This window comes from Chrysoperla carnea, chromosome 2 (assembly GCF_905475395.1).
Source record: "Chrysoperla carnea chromosome 2, inChrCarn1.1, whole genome shotgun sequence".
NCBI lineage: Eukaryota > Metazoa > Arthropoda > Insecta > Neuroptera > Chrysopidae > Chrysoperla > Chrysoperla carnea.
The window spans coordinates 82,693,746-82,705,671 of record NC_058338.1 but is presented as its reverse complement, the minus strand read 5'-3'; the positions used below and the strand labels follow the sequence as shown (position 1 = coordinate 82,705,671).

Here is an 11,926-nt window from a genome sequence, read left to right as displayed (position 1 = left end):
AGATCGTGTAATAAGAAACATAGTTCCTAAAATTTGAGAAATTGAAAAAGCGGTAAATTATAACAAAACTTTGAAACTAATCAATACCAATGAAATTCAGATTTATTTCAAAAACCTGTTTTATATGTAATGAGTTAATTAATAAACATATCCTAAATTTAGATTTTGTCTATAAATTGCCATTTTATCCGATTATTCTTATAACACATTATAAAAATTTCAATACATAAAGATTTCATAAAATTTGCTTGTCTATTTTCAGGAGTAGCACGATGGTTGCATGTCAGGAAATTAATAATAATAATATTAACATAAAAAAAAATATTATTTTATATATGTTTTGCTGAAAAGTCAAAAGTCATTCATTATTAAATTTTATATAGTATTTAAGAACTGAACTAAATATTAGTTATACTAAACTGATAACACCATTACAGTAAGTTCATTTTTGAACAAAATTTCAAAATAGTTTAATCATTATTTTCTTGAAAGTTATTTATAATATACATGCTCGTACATTGTTGACAACTTTTGTGTTATGATTGTTACGCTCATTGGCTGATAGTAAATGTTATTAAGCATTCAATTTTTTTTTCATTGCCGGATATTATAAATAAATTTGCATCTTTTTTTAAGGTAAGTTTTTATTTTAAAGTGTGTTTTTTAAAGTAAATCTAGTTTTGTTAACATAAGTATTTAAAAAAAATTTTCTTTTTCGTTGAAAATTATTCGATCGCGGATGTGAGTGGACTATACACAGACGCGGATTAAAAAATTTTGCACTCGTAGGCAGTTTTAAAAATTAGCCTCCCCCGTAATAAAAATCTGTCAATAAAGACCTTCTTTTTAGTCCTTGAGAATACATCGTTACTACGTCGAAAATTTACTGTAAAAATTGCTGTATATTCGCCTCTTTTGAAGTTCAATCACGAGACTGTTTATTACACATAGTACAGTTAAAGTAAAATGGAAGAAACCGCTCGCATTTTGCTAAAACCTCATGGAATGTGTTTCTTAGGTGTTAAATATCATTAGTAACGCATGGGTAGGTGGTATAAATGTTTCTAATTGTTTATAAACAATCAATTGTTAATTCAATAAAACGGTTAATGTTAAAGTTGACTAATAGGCAACTTGAATTACGTATACGTTATATATGGATAATAGTTTTCGATTATTTGACAAACATTTAACATTTACGTCATACAAGTTGCCTAATTTTTAAATGAACTTAACATTGATCGTTCTTCCATTTAATTAACAATTTATTTTTTATTAACTAATGTTTACTAATGAAATTTGACACCTAAAAAACACATTCCATGAGGTTTTACAAAATGCGAGCGGTTTCTTTCATTTTCTTTGTATAGTACTACAGGGAGCAGGGTAAAAATATCAAAGATTTTAGTCTACAAAAGATGCCGATATTTATATTAAATGTAAATTATGTTGAATTTTAATAGGCACATGGGGTACCGTTGTTTTTACCACAATATATTCTGAAATTATATATTGTGGTAAAAACGAATCAGTACCGGCTTTAGGTATTATATGCGACTGAACAGAGCGCTACGAAAAACGAGCACAAAAAATAAAAGACTACTTTTACAAAATACAAATAAGTACTACAACTACAAATTTTTTCAATAGTTTTACAGAACAGTTTCACTGGCTTAGCCAGGCTTACGATAGAAAATTATCTAATATTTTCCATTTAATTTGATCAAAACGTTTGTACATAAAAAAGTGAGAAATAGGAACTTTTTTTTTTGTAATTGAAATGGAACAAAGTAAAGGGAGGAACCTTGTAGGTTTTGCATGAGACACAAATTAACCCTGATCAGACCCTGATTATAAAATCCAGAGAATAAAAATTAATAGAAACACGAAAGATATAATTTGAAGGTAAATAAACATCAAACAAATAACTATTTTCCGGAGTAATTATTTTTAATCTTTTTTTTTTACAAAGTTGCAATTAATTATTATAGTATAGGATATAATAGCGCACCTGTATAAAAATAATTCAAAGCCTTTGAATCGTCTAGACAGTTTCTTAAAAATGAAGCAATTTTATTGTTTTATTCAACTCAAGTTTTTCAAGTTTTATTATCACCAAAGATTTTTTTACATATATGAAGTAACTACACTATTTTGAATTTAATATGCAGTCAAGTTCATATTGAGGTGATTTTACTGTAAACAAACATTTAACGTCATAAATCATAATCAAATTAATTTTACAAAGGCATCAGATAGTGACAAAATGTATACAAATAGCAACACTGTCATCTGTGCCATTATGCTTGATTGCTTTCCTATATGTTAGACCAAGAAAATTAGGATTTTTGATAGTTAAATACTGAAATAAGCTTCTCAACGTAAATGGACCTCGCACAAATTATATGTAATCTGCATTTCGGTCGAACTTTTTCAGTCATTCTGAATAAAAGTTCACAGGGTCACAAGGCATGAAAATGACAGGATTTCAACTTCTCATATTTAAATTAATCTAGAATTATTTGTTATAGGTATATTGAATAGCATAATTTACACGAAGCAAAATGCCGCCCAATTCAGAAAAAATAGCTGGCAATGAAATATTTAATGGACCAATACCGGACCATAAAGTTAGTTATCCAGAATTAAAATATCCATCAATACGAATAATGAAGAAACCTGTACCTGATATGTGGATTAAAGGGAAACGATTAGATGACAATGCTGAAGGATTATGGCGTGTACACAACAAGTTATACGATTTATCTACATTTATGGAGAAGCATCCTGGTGGAAAATTCTGGATAGAAACATCACAAGTAAGCTTAAATAATAGATATAATCATATAATATTTTTGGATTTTTTACCTTCGACAAAGAATGGGGCAATTCTTTTTTTTTAGCAATACATACATTGTACAGATAATGCCATAAATAGGATAAGGGTAATGAAAAGAAGGGGAGGTATGCACCTTTGGCAGACGTTGTTTGGAAATTTTAGAATGTTCTTAGGATGATTTTATATGAAAGACACCAAAAACTATTTTCTTGACTCAAAATAAGACAAAAGTTTCCTGAAACAAGAAAAATACCTTCTTCCTTTGAAAATTTTATTCTATCTATATAAAAAAATTTTCTCCAGAGTCGTTTAATAACGATTTATAGTTTATGGTCTGCTCTATAAAGCGGTCAATGAAGTCGGTTATTATAAATTTAATAGAAATTTGACCTGTTTTAGAGATTTTAAGTTTAAATCTGCCTGTTTCTTAATTAAGTATTTATCAAATTTTTAATTTTAGTAATTAAATGAGCCAAAATTTTGCTAGGTAAACTCGCAATATGAAAAAGTAGCATTTCTTTTATAAAAAAATGCTATAAACAATTGATACCACCACCAGTTTTGGACATTCCATTGAAATTCGGTATCATCAGCTAGAGCGAAATACTGAGGTAAAATTTCATTTTAATATTGCCATATTAATTTATGTTTTTTTAAATAGGGTACTGATATTACTGAAGCATTCGAATCACATCATATATCATCAAATGCAGCGGATAGAATTTTACCAAAATACTATGTACGTGATGCAAAAGGGCCAAGAAATTCACCATTCACTTTTGAGGAAAACGGTTTTTACCGTACGTTAAAAAGGAAAACAGCACCAATTTTAAAAGAATTACAAAGAAATCATAAGAAAACTACAAGTGTTTATATTTCTGATCTATTGTTAATTGGTGCATATGGTTTTGGTATAATGTCTGCTATGTTTCAAAGTTATATTTGTGCATTAATTTCTGCATTATGTTTATCTATGTGTACGATATCAGCACATAATTTTTTCCATCAAAAAGATAATTTTCGAATGTATTATTTTAATATATCATTAATGTCTATGAGGTAAGTTAATTCTTCAATTTTTAGTCAATTTACGGAAAGGTTATTTTACCAATAATAAAGTAAGGTTCAAATGCCCACATTATACCTTAATATCTGGATGACCGAGCTTTGCTCGGTTATTCGCCAATAGATGTCAGCAAGAGTCATATTTTTCACTTTAGACTACTCAAACGCCTCCTTTTTGTTATGTTATAATTTGCATTGTATTTCATTAACTACGTTATACACCAATAGATGTCTGATGAATTTTTTTCACTTTAGACTACTCAAACGCCTCCTTTTTGTTATGTTATAATTTGCATTGTATTTCATTAACTACGTTATACACCAATAGATGTCTGATGAATTTTTCACGAAAAGACGGATAAAAGGACATTTCTGATAAATGAAACCTAGCTAGATCGACTTATCGCCCCAAAAAACCCCTACATACTCATTTTCATGAAAATCTTGGAGCCATTTCCAAGATCGTTGATATATATATATATATATATATATATATATATATATATATATATATATATATATATATACAAGAATTGCTCGTTTAAATATATAAGATACAAAATCTATTTAGTCTACATATTCACGTGACTCTGAAATGACCATGAAAGGCTCTAAGGTTTAACTTCAAAATTTCAGTATGCAAGTATGATGTCCAAAATAATCGGCATAGAAAAAGGGTATCTGATTCATAAGTGTCAATACCTCCTCGGTACTGCCCGCCTCAGTATACCAACTAAAAAGTCATTTTTTTTATAGTTTTCTACGAAATATCTTTGGATGACCTTAATCGTAAGGTTGGGAAATTTTACGAAATGGTGAATTGATTATAGTATCGAAAATTATACTTTCGGTAAAGGTATAGCAAAAAGTATATTTTCTCCCCTCTAGACGGAAAGAGTCAACTTTTGTCCCGCCGGGCTTAGCGAAGTTGCCGCGTTCCGCCTCTGTCAAGCATAAAACTAGTATACATACCTCGGGAGCAATTAAAGAATGTCTTAGATTTCATGTTTGTCATCCAAAAATTCACCCCGGGCATCAATGAGCATGTAATATGTTTATTAAGGTAGTACGAGCATCAAAGCAATTTTAGAGTTAGGATTCAAATTATTTGTACCTTATTTTCAACTTTGATGATGAAAAATAACAATAAAATTTTTCGGCGTCTGCCTTTGTTTTCGAAATATCGAAAACTAAATAATTAAACTAATTTTAAATTTACTATACTTTGAAAGTCTCCAGATATCGAAAAATTGTATTCTTACTTTTTGACTTATATTGTTAAGTTATAACATAATAAATTTGTGTCCCCACTTCCGTGCTCATACATCCTTAATTAGTCGGGCACAACGGGATTTTTTGTTTTCAATAATTTATTAAGGTTTTAACTTTAATGTAAATAGTTTTTTTTAATTTCCACCAACAAGTTTTGGAGAAATCTATGAAAACATATATGTCATCCATCTACGTTTTACCATTAAACCAATGTTAATTATGATTACTTTTGAAGTCATTTATTTATTTAAATAATCGGACAACCCCCCCCCCTCTAAAATTTCCAGAAATGGCGTAGACTTATTCATATAAAAAAAGCAAGCTTTTTATTTTAATTTCCCTTGGTACTCTTACATCCACAACAAACTTGATTCAACATTGTAACGTTAATAAATATAATATCTTGAATAAAGTTTGTGATATAATATGATAATCTTGTTACCTTGTATAGTATTATATTTCAAAAAAATTGATTATATTGTTAAATTTTTAACAATATAATCAATTTTCTGTTTGCATAAATAAATTCTTCGATTAATATTTAAATTGAATTACAAAATTTAATTCAATTTAAACTCTTTTGTGCTACCTAAACCATGTTTTAAATTTTATGCTACAAAAGTTAACTGGATTTAACAAAAAAAGTTTTCTTTAAAATATTTTCAAAATTTACAAAAACTAGAACAAATAAATTTGTTGTTTTTTTTAAACTTATCGAATTTATTAAAAATAATGCAAGCAAGAACTCATATTCAACATTGTCTATACAGAATATTTCATCAATGAGCTCTGTCAATCGTTTATTTCACTTGTTTTTATTTTTTATTTTAGCGAATGGAGAATAACACATGTCTTAAGTCATCATTTATTTACAAATACACTACAAGACTATGAAATTATAGTGGTTGAACCATTTTTACAATATTTGCCACTACAAAAATCTTTTTTCGCTAGGTATTTCCCAATGGTATACAGCTTTATCATTTACTTCGCATTCTTTTTTGCTCCAGCCATCGTAAGGTAAGTTAGAACTTTTTTTTCCATTGGTAATATTTAACCAAATCAAAAGCCAATCTTAAAAATCATAAAAATAGGGTATATAACATAGTTCTAATTCTTGCTGTGAAAAAAGTGTACTCACACTAAGCGTAATGATAAATTTCTAATATAACTATATATAATCATAAAAAAATGACAAAAATTGGGAATATTCATGTATTTTTTTATATATTTAATTCATTGTTTGCACCGTTATAACAAAGTAAAAAATATAAATACTGCTTAAAAATGCTGTAATTAAGTGTAAAAAAATATTTAAAATACATCATAATTTTGAGATATTTAATCGCAGTTTTTTGGCGTTTTCTGTTGATGACATATAAGTACGTGATCTGTCAATTGGTAACAGTTCAATGTATAATTAACACTTTAATCAAATGAATTTACAACATAGAATTTACACTCGTTATCATTAAGTTTTCTAATAAAAAGCCTTAGAATAATAGAAATTAATGTAATATCATACCAAATGTAAGTAATTAATGTCATGCAGTATGTCAACAAATTTGACAAGCCAGTACTATGATGTCACGTCCGTTTAAAAATTTGAATTTCCCGTTTTAGAAATTTTGAATTTTTCTCACTGAATTTGTACTTTTATTAATTAATTTTAAGTAATTAAAAAGTAATTAATTACTAAAATAATGGTTTAGTTGAATTGTCCAGCCAATAAAGTTACGGAAAAAAAAATATTTGAACCAAATATAAATTTCATGAATATTCCCTATTATAATATATAATTTTATATAATTATATATGATTATATATAATTATACTTATAGAATTATATATGAATCATATATAATTATATATGAAGATATATAATTCAATATAATTTTTTTTACCCGGGTGTTCAACTATTATTATTTGTTTTACCAAAGAGGCGAAAAGCACATTTCAAAGGTTTTCAATACAAATACGAAATACAACGTAACCTTATCAATATTTCGTTCGTTGATTCAAGCATATTGTACTGTTTTACTGTTTTACTGATCTATTATTTTTTTAGGACAATTCGTCTTATTCTTGGTGAAATCCCATTTAAATGGGAATATTTGATTGGAGGAATTTTACCAACACTCATGTATTTAGTTAGCGGTGCATCATTTTTAAATGTTCTATTTTGGTTTGCAATAATTATTTGTGTTGCAAGTTTTCATTTTGCGTTTGTTGGTTTAAATGCTGCACATCACCATCCACATATTTTCCATGAAGGCGATACACCACGGTAAGATATTTTTTTAGTTTTGTAGAGTTGATGAATCTGTCTCTGTCAGTACCACATATTAAAATTTTACACTGACTTTTTTGTGACACTGACCTTATAGTATTTAACTCGACGTCAATCCAGAAACGTTTGAGTAAGGTTCTCTCAAAGTAAGCAGAAACGTTTTCACAAGGAAAGGAATCTAAGAAAAAATAGCTTCGGAAAAAATAGATCAAAATTGAGAACAAAATCAGCTCTGTAGGTTTAATTCTTACTGAGATACAGCTCACCAAATATTGGCAATTTTTTCGAAAAAAGTGAAATTTTCATACTTGGTATATTTTCGACTCAGATATCGAGGAAAATACTCATTTTATGGGTGAATTCATGGGAAAAGATGTTAAAGTAAATGTAATTAGCTTTAATATAAGCAAAGAACGATGTCTTTAGGCCATATCGTTCACTCACAAATCTTAAAAATTCAAAAAAGAGAAAACTGCATTTTTCGCCAATTTGCTCTGTCTAGTTCTCATAATGGTTTGAAGGTAGTTTGAAAGGACAAGTCAATTACATTCACAATAGTCCGGAAGCGAATCGCAAAACAACTTATCGGTAATAGAGGTGTTGTGGGACACCCGGTAAGAATTATGTTTCTTTCGTTTTAAATTATGTATTATTTAATTATGTATCAAGTTTTCGTTTATCAAGTTCTGAAGATAGACATTTTCTTATTTATAACAGAATAATCAAGTTACCAAAGATCAGAATCAATTACCTAATTATTATTACATAGGTTATTATTACATAATAATTAGATAATTGATTCTGATCTTTGGTAACTTCTGATTATTCTGTTATAATTCTAAAAAAATGCATAGTTTTGGAATTATATAGAGAACACTAAAAATAGGGGCAAAAATCTGGCCGCCATCTTCGATATCTCACTTCCGGTCGAGATTACGATTGGGCAACCGGCATATGCGGATTCAGCAGGGGCGAAATAGGGGGAAGAGAACTTTTGCCCAAAAGTAATATGAAATGCTTCTAAAAGTTTTTCTGAGGCCTTCTTTAAATATTATAACTAGTCTATAAGCTTTCTTCTTTTTGTATTTCCTAAATGTACAAAATTTGAAAATACGTACAAAGTTTATAATGATGGAAAATTTTTGGAGGTTGTTAAATCTAAATATGAAATTGAACAACATGAAAATTTTTTAGTCTTGCGGGGAAATATCGTCTGGTTTTACTGCACTTAGATTATAGACTGTCAGCGCGTGACAGAAAAACATCTATTTTTACAGTAACCTTCATAACGATTTAAGGCATGGTTAAAAATTAATATTTGTAAATCAAAGAGAAAAACTTTTTACAGTCTGTCATTCAATTGAATAAAAGGCAAGACTGTTATATACTACAAAAAAATAGTACAAAAAAAATTTATTGGCAGATAGTTTTTTCGCGTACTAACTTTAACATTATTTCACAATGTGTTTTTTACCAACTAATATTAGTAAAGTTAAAGTTTGTACAGGAGAAAACCGTCTGCCAATAAGTTTATAGTGTATTGAATAGTCTTGAATTGTATTAATATGAAAGGCAGATTTACAAACAAATGTTAATACTTAACTATGCATAAAACGGGTCTCCTATCATTGGCAGACTGTAAAAAACAGATTATGTTTTTCGGTGACGAGTTAACAGTCAATTATTTAAAACATTTTATAATTGATTAATAACGAATTTAATTTCAGGGAGGATAGAGATTGGGGTTTAGGCCAATTGGATGCAGTGATGGATCGTACTGATATCAATGGAAATCAATTTTTAGTCTTAACAAATTTCGGTGAACATGCATTACATCATTTATTCCCAACAGTTGATCATGCGTTATTACCAAAACTTTTACCAGTTGTTAAAGAAACAATGAAAGAATTTAATGTAGAATTACGAATGAAATCGCAACTTGAATTAATTATTGGACAATTTAAACAATTAATACGTATTAAACCAAACGATAAACCAATTAATTATTATTATAATAAAAATAAATCAAATTAAAATATTTTATTTTAAATATTATAATATTAGTAATTATATAAATTCTATAATTTTTTATTGTTAACTAGTCAGTAGATATTGTAAATATACCTAAGTTAGAAAACAATTTGGACGTTTTTTATTTCTGTTAAATCCTCAACCTCTTCTGTGCCTGCCTATACAGGGTAATTTTTTTAAACTTAACATTTGTAAAAAAAAATAAAAAAATGTACATCAGAAATTTGAAAAAATTCTCAATGATTTGGTCGAAAACTTTGTCGAAAATGCTTTGCTGGACAGGACGGCAAAAATTCACTCGAAATGAAGAAATTTTTTAATAAAAATAATATTTTTGTGAATATTGTAAAACGCTTGCTTAGAAAAATTGGAAATTTGACACGTATGATCTTAAGGCCTATGGTGATAAATTACGTTAACCAGCGACAGATCAGGTGTCCAATCACCCTGTTTTGAAAAAAAATATCTAAGTAGCCGTTTTGGTAATATGCACAATAATTTCGGTTTTTTCTAATCTTTTACTTCCCGTAGAACTTCCACTAGAGAATAACACATTCCCATGTATAAGCCTGTTACGAAATTGCTATTATTTTAACATTATTTAACATTTTATGAAGTCTTTCCTGTTATACCTTGAACTACCCTGTGTAAATGATGCCCCAAAATTAATGCAATACTTAAACTTTAGGCCATTTATAAAGCTTTTAAGCGGTCCACGAGACAATGAAGTTAAAGTACCACCTACTTTATAGTCTACGAATTAATAAAAAATGTAAAACTTTCAATTGGAAATCTGTGTTTTCTATTAAAAATACTTCTTACTTTAAATTTAAAACACTTTTTTCTACGTTCTAACTATTATCCACATTTGTTTGTATAGTTTGAATAAGTTTCCGAAAGAATGCATCGATGTAATTAACAAGAAGACAACATTAATATAATTTTAATAAGGAATGACCGAATCTGTGGATGTCTAAACAAGCGAGTACGCGATCGAAGTATTTTGATTGACGATTTTACTGAAAAGGACACAGCGTGATTTTTGCTATATAAGTTCAGAATTTACGCTATAAATTATAAAAAAAACAAGTTTTGTGGGAAATCAGCGCCACCAAGACTGAATGGAAAAAATTGCTATACCTAAAAACTTGAAGTTGCTCGACCGGAAGTAAGAAAAATTCCAATAAGTTGAAAAGTGAACGATATTGTCGTACGGTTGGAAAAATGTTTCACAACCATACCTTCAAGATGGCATAAAACAGAAAACATTAAAGTATTACTATTTCTTAAGGATGTACAAGTGTCGATGTACAAGTGAACTAAATCTAAATCAATTTTGGAAGTTGCCTAATTATTTAAATAAATAAATGACTTCAAAAGTTGGCATACTTAACATTGGTCTTATGAGAAAACAGTAGATGGGTGGTATGTTTTCATAGATTTCTCCAAAACTAGTCGATGAAAATTAAAAAAAAAACACTATTTCTAATTTAAAACACTATTTTTAAGTTAAAACCTAAATAGATTATTGAAAACAAAAAAAACCCGTTGTGCCCGACTAATTAAGGATGTATGAACACGGTAGTGGGGGACAAATTTAAAAAATTGTATATTTTTTATAATTATAATTTTGATAGTGAATTATGTTATAACTCTACAATATAAGTCGAAAAGTAAGAATACAATTTTTCGATATCTGGAGTAATTTTCAAAATATCGAAAATTGAAAATTTTCTTTAATTATTTTACCTTCGATATTTCGAAAACAAAGGCAGATGTCGAAAAATTTTATTCTTATTTTTCGTCTTCATTCATAAAGTTATAACAAAATTAATCATCAAAGTTGAAAATAAGGTACGAATAATTTCAACCACTAGTCCAAACTTGCCTTGGCGCTCGTACTACCTTAAACGTTTTAGTTGAATGGTAGAACGTTTGTTGGGTGATTCATTTCCATGGATAAATTTTGTCGTTCGTTGGTGAGTATATCTTGCGTCCCTTTATTAAAGAAGAAGCACTTTGTAGTTAGTATACTAGTGAAAATAATCAGTTGATTGAACAGTTCAAAAGCAGGTGTGGGCGAGTTATTTTAAGTCAAAGCCACCATTGTTATAAGTTTATTGCGTGCCATAAAGTTTATTGTGTGTCTCTTTATGCAAGTCCGCATTGCTCATAGACGAGGATGGATGCCCATGGAAGTTTTTTCGTTTTATTGTTAAATTCTCTGAAAACTTCAATTATCACAAGAAAGGTTTTGTCCTTTAAAATTCTGGAAGAATAATAAAATTAATAAATAAAAAAGACAATTAAAATGATAACGATATCAATTTGTTTATTGGTGCTTGGCTTTTGTTCATCATACATCGTCTGTCTCACTCTTACATAATATATAATATAATAGTAATAATAATAATAGTAATAGTGTACAA

At 28.3% G+C, this 11,926-nt stretch overlaps 1 protein-coding gene across 1 annotated transcript; it reads left to right on the top strand.

Annotated features, from left to right (window-relative positions):
- Positions 1-423: 423 nt before the first annotated feature.
- Positions 424-9,476, top strand: LOC123292994 (cytochrome b5-related protein-like; the record flags this gene model as incomplete). The annotated part of the gene is made up of 6 exons (XM_044873708.1): positions 424-636; positions 2,532-2,819; positions 3,501-3,898; positions 6,008-6,196; positions 7,245-7,463; positions 9,194-9,476. Coding segments are annotated over exons 2-6 (1,344 nt in total), but the record flags the coding sequence as incomplete, so codon positions are not given.
- Positions 9,477-11,926: the final 2,450 nt, after the last annotated feature.